At 39.4% G+C, this 16,105-nt stretch overlaps 2 protein-coding genes across 5 annotated transcripts; both read right to left on the bottom strand.

Moving 5' to 3' along the window:
• Window positions 1–198: 198 nt before the first annotated feature.
• Window positions 199–5,024, bottom strand: LOC132994207 (TNFAIP3-interacting protein 1-like). The gene is made up of 10 exons (XM_061064408.1): window positions 4,798–5,024; window positions 3,297–3,415; window positions 3,093–3,183; window positions 2,753–2,827; window positions 2,600–2,665; window positions 2,366–2,497; window positions 2,145–2,273; window positions 1,939–2,016; window positions 1,234–1,359; window positions 199–1,125 (listed from the first exon to the last, which is right to left on the bottom strand). Exons 1-10 carry the CDS (start codon window positions 4,798–4,800, stop codon window positions 1,012–1,014), a joined length of 933 nt encoding a protein of 310 aa, XP_060920391.1. The 5' UTR covers window positions 4,801–5,024; the 3' UTR covers window positions 199–1,011.
• Window positions 5,025–6,754: 1,730 nt separating this feature from the next.
• LOC132994519 (ADP-ribosyl cyclase/cyclic ADP-ribose hydrolase 1-like) lies at window positions 6,755–16,065 on the bottom strand. Of its 4 annotated transcripts, none has more exons than XM_061064910.1 (8): window positions 15,777–16,065; window positions 9,904–10,024; window positions 9,670–9,799; window positions 8,776–8,855; window positions 8,186–8,259; window positions 7,572–7,655; window positions 7,306–7,395; window positions 6,755–6,884 (listed from the first exon to the last, which is right to left on the bottom strand). In XM_061064910.1, exons 1-8 carry the CDS (start codon window positions 15,926–15,928, stop codon window positions 6,809–6,811), a joined length of 807 nt encoding a protein of 268 aa, XP_060920893.1. In that variant the 5' UTR covers window positions 15,929–16,065; the 3' UTR covers window positions 6,755–6,808. The 4 variants fall into 4 exon arrangements, 2 of the variants coding, with proteins under 2 accessions (XP_060920893.1, XP_060920894.1); XM_061064911.1 differs by lacking the exon at window positions 15,777–16,065 and adding an exon at window positions 10,163–10,451; XR_009676711.1 differs by lacking the exons at window positions 6,755–6,884; window positions 7,306–7,395; window positions 7,572–7,655; ... (2 more) ...; window positions 9,670–9,799; window positions 9,904–10,024 and adding exons at window positions 13,175–13,534; window positions 13,612–13,692; window positions 13,830–13,913; ... (1 more) ...; window positions 15,320–15,455; window positions 15,549–15,669 and having other exon boundaries at window positions 15,777–15,913.
• Window positions 16,066–16,105: the final 40 nt, after the last annotated feature.

The following is a 16,105-nucleotide window of genomic DNA, read 5'->3' as shown; positions in this document are numbered from 1 at the left end:
GTCGTGTTGACCACAACCAGACATCTAACGGCGATGGGAAAACATAGTCTTATTTCTCTGTTGATTTACTTCCTGTGCTCTCATCAGGACTTATTACCTCCTCGATGGGATAAAGATTTATGGTGAGAAGATGTACTTTCCCTTCCATGTAAGTGACCGCCCTGTGATTGCAAATAACTGTGCAAGAGAGTCAGCGTATACAGATGTCAGTGATTTATTCTCGTGAAAACAGGAAGAATATGCAGCAACAGATTTCTTAAAAACATTCATAAAATACACAGTTCAAATAACATGACTTCATGACTCCTACATTTCCATGTTCTCTCTGACTGGGTTCGGTTCTGCATACCACCCAGGGGGCTTTATAACACCTTTGAAACAGTCACAGCCCCTTTGGTGCTATTCCAACCTGTATTCTCTCTCCTCCTGACAGAAGCAGGTGTTGCCAGTGTACCTCTATGAGTTCCAGCATTCACCTCCGATCTAAAGTGCTGTGGACCACTACGGTGACGTTTCCTTTTTCCTTAGACATCTCTTCTTTACTGGGCAACTTCACGTTCAAGGTTCATCAAACAGGAAGATCCCACATTCATTTCTGAAACTCAGTAGTGTTTTAGGTTGTTGATATGGACCCATGTCACAAGAAGAGGAGGGGCTAAGAAAGGCCGTGATGGCTTGCATTGCTAAATTTGCACACAATGGGTGGAGTATGTGCTGCTTCACATGAGGTTCATGTTTGTGTGTGTGTGTCTTCCTCCATACGGGTCACCTAATGGACCCCGGGCTGGTAGAATGGCCTCGCTACGATCACAACGAAGGCTACCTGAAGCTGAACCTGCAGCAGGCGGTCGGCCAAAGACTCAAGACAGAACAGAGTCCTGCCTGCTATAAGCTGGCAAAGTCTCACCCTGCTAATGCTGCACTCTTGAGCTCACGCCTCAATAAAGCGCAACACACATTTGTAAACATAGAGCGAGGAGCATTTGAATTTCAGACGTTGTTATTCTTCATTTAACGCCGTTCTAACACCATGTGGCGCGGGTTAATGTGCCGCACGTCCCACGTCGGACTTCTCGCTCGTGTTGTGCAGCTGCATTCAGGCACAGGCTGTGGTGTCCGAGTCACCTGAAAATAAACAGAGACGACGTGTTCAAGTCTTTGCGCCTTAATGTTGTAGTTAGAGGAGTGAACATGGCAGGACAAATAAACGTGTAACAAAATGAGTCGTTGTACCTGAGATTTTAGGACACGGAGCTCACTGTGAACTTTTCTAAACTTCTTCTCTACATCCAGACACTTCTCCTTTAGCTTCTCTCTGTCGCGCCGCTCCTTCAAAAAGTCTTCTTTGTAGACCTCCGCCTAAAGATAAACGACAAGAAAACATCATATAAGTATTCAAAGGACAATAAGTTAAAGTGTGTAAAAAATATTATAATATTAAGTTGAACTGACTCCACCCAAATGTCCATCGGCTAAATATTAAGCTACAGCTAGCAGCTGATTAGCATAGCATAAAACAGGAATTAGCATATCTAACATGCTGTATTTACCACCTGCTTTTCTTAGAAAATAAGAAGAAATGGCGGGTACGGGGTTTGGATTAGTTCTTGGCAAAGTGCAGTCAGAAGTTAAGTGGAACAGGCCAATAATTAATCTTTATATATTGTTTTTTTTTTACAGATTAAGCTAATTTCATAACATTTTAATAAATTAGCTTTAGAGCAGCTGGAAGCCGCTTAGATTCGTAAGGACAGAGCCAAGCTCAGGGAATTTGTTTCTATAAGAATGCTCATAAATCATGTGTGAACAAAGCTCACCCGATGTTTCCAGTCTTTATGCTAAGCTAATGCTAAGAGTGGTATCCAGCTTCTGATTCCTAACTATCAGGGAATTTGTTTCAATAAGAATGCTCATAAATCAGGTGTGAACAAAGCTCACCTGATGTTTCCAGATCTCGTGTAGTGTTTCACTGCTCACTTCTAGCGGTTGACTCGTCTGCAGTGCGTCCTCTAGCGCCTGTTAGAACACATCAAACTCTCTTTAATACCACTGCTGCTGCTGCAGGGAACAAACACTCAATACTCATTGTTGCTTTTATAAAGAACTGCATTGCATTGAGGTTGGTTTCTGTACCCCAAACTCACCTTGTTCAGTCGCCTGATCTCCTCATGCTGATGCTGCCCTCTCCTGGTCAAAGTGTTGTTTTGCACTCGTAGCTCCTTCGCCTCCTTTTCTGCTTTCAGTAACTCGGAGCTGACATCAGCGTCACCGGTCTGTAAGACAATTAATGATTAGACAATTTCTTACAGATTGAATCCATTGCAACGCCTTCAATTGTAGAAATTTGAAATATAGATGTGCTTACCCGTGGGCTCTTTATATCTTTGAGTGTCTTGAATTTTAATTTCCCATATAACTCGGTGTTTATCTCCCCTGCTTCACACATCTCTTCAAACTGGCTGTAATCACGTTGCAGCAACGTTTTCAAATCTTGAACCTGAGTGGACGAGACAAGGACACATGAGTAATTTAAAATAATTGAACGGTGCTGAATAAAGACATACTGCAGGTATGACTTTGAAAATGTCCCTTTCTTTACCTTCTCTTTGTAGTATTGCCTCATGGTACGGTACTCTTTCGCCCACTTCTCATTAATAGAAAGGAGCTGAGTGAAACAGGAAGAACATGTGAGTACAGAAAAGGTGCGTGTGTTCTGGTCTGAATGCAAATCTCAGTTCTGAAATGTACTCACCTCTTGTTTTTGCTCCTCCAAGATAAGAATCTGTGCTTTCCATCTGGCCTCCCTGCTGGCAGCCGATGAGTCTGACTGAAGCCAATAAAAGAGACAGCGAGAGAGATAGAGAGAGAGAGAAAAAAAAAGAGGAACAATAAGATTATACCATCTGCGATTGCATTGCCAAATACGCAACATGATCGTGTCTTCCAACTTCCTTTTAAACACTTTTGGAATTTTTCATTTGGGAGTGTTTCCAGTAACACGACCATGTTCATTTGCGGTAAAGGGAAACACACGGGGACTGAATATTGATCACACAGATGTATATTCCAGTGTTGCACATGTTCATTTTTACCTGGTTTTCTCCGAGAAGCGTGCGAGGATGAAACACTGACGCTGGTCGAAGCTTTTCCTCAACAGAGCGATCCGCCACACAAGCATCATACCTGAAAACATCAAATCACAAAAACAAAAAATTATATTTATTTAGCTTTTTATTAAAACAAAAAACAAAAAAACAACAGAGCCAGGTGATCACATGACTTATGATTTGTTTTACCTGTCAGTCTTGGGCAGTGATGGATACAGTCTGTTGGTCTGTTTGTTTCCGCTGGTCAAAAGTCTGTCTGCCTCGGATCTCCTCACAGGAGGCCTCTCTGTTGTGTTTTTGTGTAGAGACTGTCCAAACACAAATAAGGACATTTCATTCATTATTCATTCATTACACACACACACACGCAGGACTACATATTATACTCAACGGCCACTTTTGAACATCCTCAACGATAAGTAAAGCAACAACAGATCAGAAAAAGATCGAACTGCCTCGACAATGACAGAAATCAACAGCAGGAGATCTTTTAATGACATTTTGGAAGTTTGGATCCAATTTGTCTCTCCCTCACACGATCCAACCGCACAACCACTGATCACACTTGGTCTTTTATTTTGAAAATGCGTCTCTTTTTCAAGACAAACTGGCCATTTGTTCGCAATAAATACGCCAGTTTTTCTTTCTTTTTCTTAGTTATAAAGTGAAGGAAAAAACAAAACAAATACGTGCACAAAGAAATGACAGCGAAAGCAATAAATACATAAACAGAAACCAGCAAAAAAACAAAAAAAAAAACATTAGAAAAGACACAATACAATAATAATACAGGGTTTGATTTCAATGAAATGAGATGAGATGGTGACAGTCCAGGAGTCATTGTTTTATGTTGAGGTAGGGTATTAGAAAGGTATCTTTTCCATGAATCTTTGGAATTGAAAACTTAAAAGCTTAAATACTGCAAGTTATGTATCATTTCACTTGTTCATCAGGCCAAAATGGAATAAAAAAAACTGATCAACCTTCTCATGTGAGCTGTCGTTGTATTGCACCATTTATTTGTATTTTTTAAACCTTATTGGTGATATTACACAACAAGAGAGACAGTGGCATAAAGGACCAAAGGAGAAAAATATTGATCTTTTTTATCAGGTTAAAAAAAATAAACATTTGGATCAATCTTCTCATGTGAGCTGTCGTTGTATTGCACCATTTATTTGACACAATGAGAAATTAAAGTGCTCCAAAGTGCAAATCAATTCATGAAAACTGACGATCCAGAAATGAAAACAAATCCTCTGCTGCAGATCTGGAGTCGTCTGATCAAACCTGCGTGATCTGATGTAGCCTAGTTGTTGCAGACTGTGTGTGACTCAATGACACGACGTGGACTAGTTTACTCATAATAACCACAGAGGACGTAAAGGATGTGCACACAGTCACGCTATCACTCACGCTGCACATGTTGCTCTCAAATACAATTAAGCCAAACGTTCTGAGTGTCCTCTGAGCAGGAATAATAATAAAAAAGGTTTAAATGTAGCTGAATAAAAAAAAAAAAAAAAAAAATCTCCTGGATGATCTCGGTGGAATCCAGGAGTCATTAATGAACCTAAAACATTAAGCGTTTTGGCTATAGTAGGAGTTAGTGTTTTAACAGAATAGATGTGTTAAACACTCCTAAAACATGAATAAATTAAAGAATAGACCATAATAAAATCACACTCACCATATTATTATTGTTTGAGGTCCAGGACACGTGTTGCCGATCCCCCAGAAACTGGATTTGAATCTGTAGAGCGCCTCGCCTCTGAGTTGACTTATACTGACGATCCCCTGTGACGTTGCGAAACCAGCGTTGTCCAATCACCTGCCGGGCTTCCCTCACCGCTGACGGAGATTGTCGAAGGAAAGGAAAGTACGAGAGGTGGCGGTAGCAGTGCGAGCGGTAATTAACGATGCGTTCACGGCCCGGATCGATGACTAAGAGAAAAATCTACCTAAACACTGCAAGAAATGACACACACGTGATTTAAGTTTAGGACGTTTTACCGAATCTGTCGATGTCTACCAATTTAATTAGGCTGTGAAAATTTAAAATGATATTTTTAAAACAAATAATATAAGAATAGCCGCTACTCTGTAATTAACCTACAGACATGTATCGTCAGCAAAATCAAATAGAGATAAAGAGAAATAAGGTCCACTGCAATTGTAAAGAATTGTATTAATCGACATTTTTTACAGCTTTTGCAGATTAGCGTGGGAAACTTCCAGTGAACTGAATACAACCCGTAAGCCAATTCATAAAAAAAAAAAAAAAGAAGGGCAAGATCAATAAGATGACCTGCACAGAGAAAGATCAGAAGTCAGGTGCTGCGGCTAAAGGGAAACTCTTGCAGGTTTATTTGGTTACTCAATGTTCGTACAGGCTGTTCTAAAAGGTGTTGACTCAGAGATTGATTCAGGGAAGAAGGAAAGGGGAAAACACGCTGCAGCCACTCCTCCAGTCACCGATCTGATTATGCAAGGAGTCCAACCATGAATTGTCTAGTCAACTCATGTATTACTGAAACCTATTTCAATATTTCTGCTTTTATAAAGCTGCATCCATTTCAGTCTCTCTGGGAATATCCTACCAAAAAAGAGATGAAACCAACCTCTTGCACAATGATAAAAAAAAAAAAAAAGGTGATCTCTCCAAGACTTTTAAATAAGATAACAACTTTCCTATTTGTTTTATGTTTTTTTACAGAAATCCTGATGGATACTTGTGGAAACGTTTCATTTACCAGTCTGATTATGGTTTCTATTCTGTGTAAGTGAAAGTTCAGAGTAGTAAATTGACTTCAGGTTTGACTTAAACCAGACCTTGTTATTGTCTTAAAGATGATAAAGACTATTATTAGCATGTTTTTGTTCATGGTCGATACAGTGACTTCAACTACGACAATATTTCAGGCAGTAGCTACTATACATGTCAGGGAACCCCATGTTGTGCTTTTTACAGCGGGGGCGTCCTTCATGTGCCACATCTGAGCAGAGAGAAACCCTCACGTTCCTTCCCAGCACCGACACACACTGATTACGGTACAAGTGACACAGCAGCAAGTCACTGGAAAGGAAAGAGGAGGTAAAGACTGCTCGGCGGCTGAGCCTCCTCCTTCCTGCCCACAGCAGTACTCACACACTGAAAGGTTCACACTCCCCCTCTTAAAGTTCCTGTGTGTGTGTGTGTGTGTGTGTGTGTGTGTGTGTGTGTCGACATTCTAGTTCTACACACACAAGAATGAAACCATCAGTAGGTGTGTGTTTTAATAAGTACTTTCTTTTCTTTTCAGAGATGTCGTGTTTTTCTTTATCTTCATACACCCTCGTCTAAACTGAGGCAGCAGCTTCCAGTTTCAAATGATCAAAAAAGAAACACAAAAGCACAAGTGTTCAAAAGTTGGACACATAACTAAGACAACAAACTGAGTAAAATGTGTCTGGAAACTCATGTGGAATAGAAGTAAGTCAAGGAGCTGGTAAGGCTGTGGGGTTTGAGATAAGTGCCCACGATACTCATTGAATCATTACAGACATAGCACTGAAAATAAATGTATCATTAGGATTACCTTTCAAGATTTCTTAACTAAACATCACTTCATTGCATTTTGACCTTTTCATATTAAACCAGAGACTGCTTTCATTTTTGCTCAAATTATTTTTATTGTGCGATCACAACTGAGTCAGTCAAATCACATTTTGAGTAACTCTTGACATTTACAGACTTCATCAGCAGATTTTTCATGTTTGCACTTTTCCAGCTGGGCTCTGCAATGAAACAAATAATAATAACTTTATTTTTGATATAGCACCTTGAAAAACACGGACATAAAAAAAGAATAAAGGAAAAGAAACCAAACACAGACGAACATAAACAACAGCAAGAATATAGACAATACAACATAATACAGAACAACAAAGAAACAACCCAACAGCATAAGAACCCACACAACAATAGACCCAACAAACACATTTAACCCGACCATCATAAGACACCCACAAAAAGAGCGCAGGCAACAGAAGAACCCAACAACACGAGCTGAGACCAAAAGGACCAAAGATGTGATGATACTAAAAGAGCTCACAGCTTCTAAAAACAGATAACAGCAATACAAAGCACAAAAGGAATGATTGATATGTGACAACCTCAGCATAGAACAATGTTACTCGTGATCTTCAGTGAACTTACCTGAACACTTCCTTGCAATCGTAACCGATTCCTTTTTTTCTCAGCTCAGATTTTAAATCCTTGAGGGATTTGTCGTTGCATCCCGGTCTCCTAAATAAAATAAATGCAGGGAGGACACAGAACAGCATATGGTTTATTATGTTTACCAATTTGTCTTTGTATGTATTTTAAGTCAACTGATGACTACTACAGCCAAAACACAGGCCTATTTAGTTTCAAAGCGAAGTGGCAAAAGTCTCCCATAAGAAATAAAAATGAAATCGTACCCTTTCGTCTTAACAGCCAGAATAACATCCAGTTTCGTCACTTTGGTATGATCAAGATATGGTACCTCAGATTCTGCCAAGAAACTAATAACATAAGAGAAACATTGAGAAAGAATAAAACAAATCAGGTTAACAGGGGCCGTTACATCAGGCAGCATTTAAAAGTACAAGTAAAGGGCTGAGATATTTTAAAACTTTTTAAAACTTTGTCTTTTTCATGTCAATCAATCAATCAGACGTTATTCGTATAGCACTTTTTTATACAATACAAATGTAACATAAAGTGCTCTCCATACTCTGGGGGGGGGGGGGGGGGTTGCAGAAGCTTGGAGGGAAGACATTACTTGTGACAATAATATTTTGAACATACATATAGCAGAAGTCAAGTATAAGTTAAAACCCCTGTGCTAGCATAGAGCAACAGCTGGGAGAAACTTAACATACTATACTGAAAGATTGATGTAATATTAATGATTTACTTGCTGCCATCAGTTGATCTAATGCTCATATTTAATGCACTGTGCAGGTGTCATCTCAAACATCACAGCATTTTTTGGTTATCATTGAGGAGTTCATAAAACTGTCCACATTTCAAGTGTAGTGCTGCTGCCTACCTCTTAGTATCGTATGGGTCTTCCACATCTCCATTCAGCAGCGCTTTGACTTCTTTACAGGCATGTTGTGCGTACTACAGCAGACATAAGAACAAGTTATTAATTATTTATTTCATACAATGGTTGATCTATCTATCCATCCATCCATCCATCCCCCAACCAACCAATTAATCAACCAATCATACTTCATTATCTGTCAGGTTTCTGCAGCTAGGCTCAGTTGTGTGTTTTAAAGACACAGGCATTTGACAGAAAAGTGTTTGAGAAATTAAGAACAAGTAAGTTCAATCAGGAAGACTATAACTGCCTTCATGATCGGGTATATCGCTCATTCATCTCTTTTTGAACGCTCACTCATGTTTCCGCTGTCATTTTTGGGCTGTCAATGGGTAATCGGCTGTCTCGTCAGCGGTACTCATCTAACCAATCATATGGCGTTCCTCCCTGATTTTCAACCTATCATCATTCTGCTCCCCTTTTAAATATGATTCTTTCTCTGCATTAGTTCCTTCATGCTGATGTTTCGAGCGCCTCTCCACCTGAAATAATGTAAGTGATGAAAAACGAGTACTTTCTCGCTGGGTACTTACCCTGATGGCGGCCATTGTCCAAAATGATTCATAAGGGTTGATTTTGGGCTTCGTACACTCAGAAAAATCAGTGAAAGTTTCTAGAATAAAAGACAATAAGTGTTTGTGTGATAGTTTACACACTTTAGGCTTTAAAAAGATACAACTGACTGTGAGAGATATCAGAAATGACAAAGTGTCTTTTTATCTGTATTCAATTCAATTCAAGTTCATTTGTATCGCACTTTTCATACAAATTTAAACTCAAAGTGCAAATAAACCAACACAATATAAACTCATTAAAAAATGATCACAAATAGATTCAAAAGCACATTTGTAAAGGTCACATATTAGGCAAAACACTTTGCCATGTTGTACTCAGACTAAAAATGTGTCCCTAGTCTGTCTACAAAAAGTCCATCTTCCCTGTCTTTTGCCTGCTCCACTTTTCAGAAAACGTGTGCTCAAACAGGCCGTTTGGAGATTTTCCCTTTGTGACATCACAAAGGGCAGTAACCCCTCCCCCAGGTGGGTGACACTCCCACAGCTCGATGTTTGTTCTGCCCTCTCAGTCTGCCTTTCTACCATAAACAATGAGGCATAGTGCAAGAAAGCCAGAGCCACCTTAGCCCTTCCAGAGAGGGGGCGTGGTCAGACACAGCTCATTTACATTTAAAGGTACAGACACAGAAACACACAAAATAAACGATCATCCAAAGGCGGTAGAAAAGTAATGTTTTAATATAACTTAAAGTTTCTACAGACCTCACATCAGCGGGTAGTTTGTTCCACTGATTGGCTAAATGTACCTTCACCAGATTTTGACTTGAAATTTGGTCATCTTTAGCCGATACTACACTGAACTGTTTCTGATTTAAAGGCTACGTCTTAACGTCACTATGACTAATGACTTACCCGGGCTGTTCTCCTTCCCACACCAGAACAAACCGTCCAGCACGTGTCCCAACAAAGTGCGTCCAATGGGGAAGTAGCATTCTTTTCCAACCAACTTGACCAAATCACTTGTTTTGCTCCACAGCATTGTCTAACCGCAAAAGAGATGATATGCCGTTGTTAAGTATACAAATCTGCTGTAATTCACAAGAATAAGGATGTTACTCAGACAGATGTGTGGTTACAGATGTTTACTTTTTCGCATGGATACGTGAAGGGGAACTCATCAAAGAGTTCTTTATAATTGTCTGGAGTGACAGTTTTCGGGTCCTTCCCTACATAGGCCTGTTCGAAGAGAACCCATGCTCTTTCACAGCTGAAAAACAAATGTTATTACTAAGTACAGGAAAAGTTGTTTACACTTTTTTTATACTTTATGAATATGGTAGCAAACAATATGTTTTTACACAACCCAAGTGGCAACAGCTTGGACTAAAAATGCAAAGAGACTTACATTTCTTCTTTCTCTTTAAACTGCGAGCACTTCTCCTTGAACGTATCTTTGAACTTTGGAGGATTCAGCAGTACCGATGGAACGAGGACAAGCACGACAACCACGAAGGTGATAGCGCTATCGATGGACAAGACCTTTCTGGACACCATTTTCAAGCTTCTTCTTGAGAATTAAGCTCTGTGAAAGTTTTCGTCTCACAGAGCGTTTTATATAGCAGTCCCGATATCTTACCATTGGTTTGGGATCTAACCCTGCCCAAGAATGGTTCTTCCCTAATAAGGATGTGTTTGGTTCTCAGAGAGCAACGGCCCACATTCATTGTGTCTGAGAGACGTGGTTGACATGAGGCAAATGTGACCTCAGGTATAGTAAAAAGTTCAACACAAAAGGTCTGTGTGTGTGTAAATGTATCATTTGAATACTTCACAATGACAGCGGGAGGACATGTATGCATGCGAATGACTCCTTAAATGCAAAGTAGGCCAAAAGTTATATGTAAAACTTTTTAAAATACTTATTTTATTGTTACCTTTCTATGTTTGTATCATTTCAACTGCTTTTTTAAAGGTTAATTATGGGGCTTTTTATTATTTTATTTTAGAGATAGGACAGTGTAAAGAGAGTAAATGGACTTGAGCTTGTAGAGCACTTTTCTAGTCTTTTGACTACTCAAAGCGCTTTTACACATTTGCACACTCATGGCAGAGGTTTCTATGTAGTTTTACCATCAAAAGCAACTAATCCCATTCATACACATTCATACACCACCGATGAAGTAGCAGGGTTAAGTGTCTTGACCAAGGACACATTGGACATTAAGCAGAAGCTGGGGATCCAACCCTCGACCTTCAGGTTGAGAGACGACCGACTCTACTGACTGAGCCACAGCCGAGTGGGGAATGACATGCGGTAAAGGAGCCACAAGTCAGATTTGAACCCTGCTCAGAGGCACGGCTTGTCAGCAGGCCAGGCAGGCAACTGCTTGGGGCCCCAGACCAGTAGGGGGGCCCTGAGGGCTGACACACTTTAAACGACAGCAGTGGTTCAAAATGTGCAAGTTTTTGCAATGACAATAGAAAACATTTCAACTGTTTTTATTTGTTTTTTCAATAATAGACAGGTCATAGTACACACATTATAAACATATTCTGTTGCCACTCAGAATTTTTATTCTCCAAATACACTCTATGGGGTATAGAGTCCAAGCGCCAAAGATCTTCTATCAAGTCACATTTGTGTTAAGGAGTCATGCGCATGCATACATGTCCTCCCGCTGTCATTATCTAAAACGGTCACTACCTTAATGAGAGGATGAAGTTAACAGCATCATTACATTATGTTCAGGGATAATGATTAACCTAAATGACACTCTGACAATGATATCTCTTTTATTGTAATTCAAATTCAACTTAATCCATTACGTAACTGCAGCTAGGCTCGTGACTATTTGAATATCAGTTGTGCGTTTTCATAGACATAAGAATATGAAGTGTGAAGTGTTCAAATGATACATTTACACACACAGAGACCTTTTGTGTCTGACTAAGAAAAGCCACATTATTTGTATGTGTCCTGTTGAACTTTCTACTATACCTGAGATCACATTTGCCTCATGTCAACCTCGTCTCTCAGACACAATGAATGTGGGCCGTTGCTCAAGTCACACATCTGTTGTATGTTGTATATTGTTATAAATCATTTTCTTTATTCACTTGTCTCTCCTGATTGAATTATTTTTTACCCAAAAGAGGAGATATAAAATATACCAAAGTAAAGGGACTAAAGGACTAAAGGAAAAAAGGATGTGAGTGAGTGATATACGTTTTTATGGTGAAGATATATCATGTAAGGCCTGCACGATGGTGTAGTAGCTTGTTGCCTCTCTGCTAGGAAATTCCTGGTTCAAATCCCCCGTCATGCAGGGTCTTTTTGTGTGGAGGGTTGCATGTTCTCCACGTGCATGGGTGTGTATAACAGCCACACGCACATTAATCAGACAGTTGTGTGATCATGGATGTTTACTTTGTTACATTGATGTTTGAAGGGGGTTTCAGCAAAGAGTGGTTCATAGTCTTTCTCTAAAACGCCACAATAATCCTTTCTTACATAGGCTTGTTCAAAGTTAGTCCAAACGTTGTCACAGCTGGAAAATAAGGCATACGAAGAGTTGATCAGACAAATCATAAAGCCATAACAAAAAGCTTCATGAATGCTGCCTTGAATTGAGCTGTACAGTACGAGGAGTCAGCAGTACCGAAGGAACAACCACAATCCAGATCCCAACAACCCCACCAAAGACAGCAACACTGATGCAAATGTTCCTTGTCGACATCATGTTTAAGCTCCTTTGATAAAATAAAAAACTGTGGAAGTTTTCTTCTCATCAAGCTTTTTTGTATTAGTGCTCCTATTGAGAACTCTAAGACGTTTCATGATGCAACAGTCCAAACCCTGGTAAAGATTAAAATCTTTTACAAGATAGAAAGTATTTCTCTCTAAAACACCCAGGGAACGTCTGTCTATCTAAATAGTTAGAGGTTCAGTGAAGCCTTTCAATCCACTGAAAGGGAACACTGAAGGGAACTTTATTAAGTTTATGCACCAAAGAAGCAACCAACATAGATACCAACTATCCAAAGGTAAAGGTGTCTTTTAAAACGGCAGGTTTCGCTCATTCCTTTAAGGCTCTCTATGGTCATAGGTCTCTTTTAAGTCCTTTCTAAAACCATTCTTTATTGGCAAGCCTTTCCTGATTGTACTTGATTTGAATTTTTACTTGGGTTTTGGACTTTTTGATCCAGTAGATGTCGCCCTAAAGCACCAGCATAAAACCAAACCAACCACCAGGCCACCAGCGCCTCATGGGTGCCACGACCACTGTCAAGGCTGGACCACTGGACAAAGTGAAGAAGTTGAAGTGACTTGATTGGGGGAACTTTTGCTGCCAATCAGCCGCATAAGGTAAAGCAACACAGTGATCTTTTTTTCCTAATTTTCATCAGTGACAATCAATTTCATAAGACACTTTTATTTAAATATTTCAATGCCACAAAATCAGAAGTGAGCTCATCAGTTGAACAGTCAAAGCAAGAATGATTCATAAAAAGAAAGATAAATATATATTTTTAAACGATTTTGAGACATACATGGATCGTGAACCCCCAAAAACTGAATCTACAAGACATATAATAGCACTTTAATAAATTGTGTAGGAATGAAAAAATGATTTAATTACATTTCTTTTAAGCTGCTTCATATTGTTTTTGGCTAACATTGTAGTTTGACATTTAGGCCTTCACCAGCAGGCTCCACATGGCGTGTTGTCTTCTATGCACGTCTCCACACGTGATCTACAGTGAAACAAGAGACGTACTGAATGAATACACAAAATAACATGATGTCTTTTTAACACCAGTAGTATTGGACAATGTCTTATTATTCGTACGTACTTAGTCACTGCTTTGCAGGCACAACCTATTCTTTGATCCAGGTCCTTCCTTAAAGTCCCGAGGGATTCACAGGTACAGGCCCTGAAAAAAAGAAACTGGACTGATAACTATACACCTATTAAACGCCAAGCAAAAACTTTACAGGACATCCAGACAATTATACAATTACACTCTACAGCATGAAGGCAAACAACTGCTTTAAAGAAATGAACTCGTACCTAATCTCCTCAGTGACCAGAACCACAGTGAGGTTCTTTACTCTGGGTGGTTGAAGATTTGGAACCTCTACACTTCCAAAGAAACTAAAAGTAAAATCAAAAAAGCAACATCCAATACATCAAATCAGAGCTCTCACGTGAAGCAGCATAATGTTCGAGTAAAGGGCGGAGAAACTTTATTTTATGTTTTTCACTGAAGGGTGTAGGGTGGGGGTTACACATGCTCACCTGTTAGAATCGTATGGCTCTTTTCTCTCACCATCAAGCATTACTGATGCTCCCTCACAGGCATATTGTGCAAACCACACACACACACACACACACACACACCGTCATACATGTCACTAACCAAATCGGTGTATTTTTTGGTCAAACTATTGATTTTGCTTCTGGATACTTACCCTGGTGGAGGCTATTTTCCAGAATGAGCTAACAGGGTTGGGCAGGCAGTCTTCACAATTCTCAGTGAATGTTTCTGGATTAACAAAGACATGAACACACAAAGAACACATTGATGAATGTTACTTTTTCACAATTTAGAGTCACAATTCACTTTGTCAGAAGCATGTAGCTGAGCTAATTATTACAATTGCCATCATTTGACGTTTTTGGCCCATATTTGCAGGTAATTTGATATTTTAATGACAATACTGATGTGTTCTTGTCAGGTTCTTGTTAAGTTTTTCACTGGGACTGGTAGCCTATTTTGTGTTTAACATGAGCGCCCTCTGGTGGAGCCCCTGCAGACTTGAGTGGTGAGCCCTGTTAATTGTTGCCAGTCTCAGCTGTAAGTTGTCCCCATGGTAACGTGATTTGTAAATTATGCTCCGCAAAAATACGCCACAGTAATTTCGTTTTTTCTTGGTTGAAGTGCTTTTTATCTTCGTGGTAAGTTGAGGACAGTCTATGAATTTAATATCAAACAGTTTTGTTACTTTTGTACGGATTTTTTGAACAGTAATCTTGTCTCACCTTGTTGTAAAGCTATGATAGCTTCGTCATTAATTTACTAACCCTTAGCTAACAGTTAGCATAATGATTTCTGTGTTTTAGCCATTTCTGTAGCTTGTTTTTTTTTTATTTGACAAAAAATGGCTGTGAGAGACTCAATATATGTAAGCTATGTTGGTGTCAAGTACATATACGTTTGAATACATTTAAATATAAATTGGCCAATTTGCACTGTCGTGTTCCTGTGCAATATCTGCAGTTTATTACTTGAAAGCGTGTTGGAGCCAAATGTGAATATTTACGCCTGGTTTATCACACAATACAATAGAATGTAGGCTACACAGGCACTACACAATCAATGGAGAAGACAATATAGGGTTCTTGTGTAAAGATTGGCTTTAAACATTTGGAAGAATGATGTATTTATCCGTGTATTTGTGTGGGGTTGATGCATGCAAGTTTTTGTCTTTTTGGCTGCTCCACCAATCTGTTTCCATTTTTAAGGCCATATGCCATACACTGTGACTCATGAATCTTACCATTGTTTCCCTTTTCCCCACACCAGCTCAGTCCATTCAGCACATATCCCAACGAAGTGTCCTCCAAGGTGAAGAAGCAATCTCTCTTCTTGGTGAACTTATGGACCAAATCCTTCGTTTTGCTCCAGAACATCGTCTAATACCAGAAGAGTTGATGTGACGTTGGTAAATATGTATACACATAAGAATCTGTTTAAATTAATGTGATTAAGGCTGATCATATGTTTACTTTGCCACATGGATGCTTGAAGGGGGTCTCAGCCAAGAGTTGATCATAGTTTTGGTCAGAAAAGTTACATTTCTCCTTTCCTACGTAGGCCTGTTCAAAGTTAGGCCAAATAGTTTCACAGCTGAAAAATAAATGTAAATAAATACCGTAGTCGATTTCATCAACAAAATAGTGTTAACAATACTGAGGTGAAATAAAATGGCAACAAACTGAAATACAGAGACTTACATATGTTTTTCCTTTGGAAACTCCAAACACTTCTTCATGAATGTTTCCCTGAACTCGGCTTTTTGAGTCAGAAGTACCGAAGGAACAACAACAACCACGACAACCACGACAGTGACAATAACCCCGATGGCCAAAGCCTTTTTAGATACCATTTTAAAGCTTCCTGTAGTGGTGGGCGATATATAACGATTTTAGATCGTGAAGGATATTAACGTGCTGACGATCTGCCAAAGCAGGGAGATCGTAGAACCGGGCTAATGTGTTTCTTCTATCATGCTGCAGTTTATGCTCCGAGTTTAAGCTCAGTCAGTCAGTGATGAGGCTGCGAT

This window comes from Labrus mixtus, chromosome 19, assembly GCF_963584025.1.
Source record: "Labrus mixtus chromosome 19, fLabMix1.1, whole genome shotgun sequence".
Classification (NCBI taxonomy): Eukaryota; Metazoa; Chordata; class Actinopteri; order Labriformes; family Labridae; genus Labrus; species Labrus mixtus.
This window is presented reverse-complemented; position numbering and strand designations above follow the sequence as displayed.

What these genes read in the sequence shown, in the direction of transcription:
- LOC132994207 (XM_061064408.1), bottom strand. An exon ending in GGCAATACTACAAAGAGAAG is followed by an intron (nt 2,498 to 2,599) that starts GTAAAGAAAGGG and finishes TCGTCCACTCAG; the next exon opens with GTTCAAGATTTGAAAACGTT. An exon ending in TCCGTGTCCTAAAATCTCAG is followed by an intron (nt 1,126 to 1,233) that starts GTACAACGACTC and finishes GTTTATTTTCAG; the next exon opens with GTGACTCGGACACCACAGCC.
- LOC132994519 (XM_061064910.1), bottom strand. Translation starts at nt 15,928, where the DNA reads ATGGTATCTAAAAAGGCTTTGGCCATCGGGGTTATTGTCACTGTCGTG. An exon ending in TCACGTATCCATGCGAAAAA is followed by an intron (nt 9,800 to 9,903) that starts GTAAACATCTGT and finishes TTTTGCGGTTAG; the next exon opens with ACAATGCTGTGGAGCAAAAC. An exon ending in GATTGCAAGGAAGTGTTCAG is followed by an intron (nt 6,885 to 7,305) that starts GTAAGTTCACTG and finishes GTTTCATTGCAG; the next exon opens with AGCCCAGCTGGAAAAGTGCA.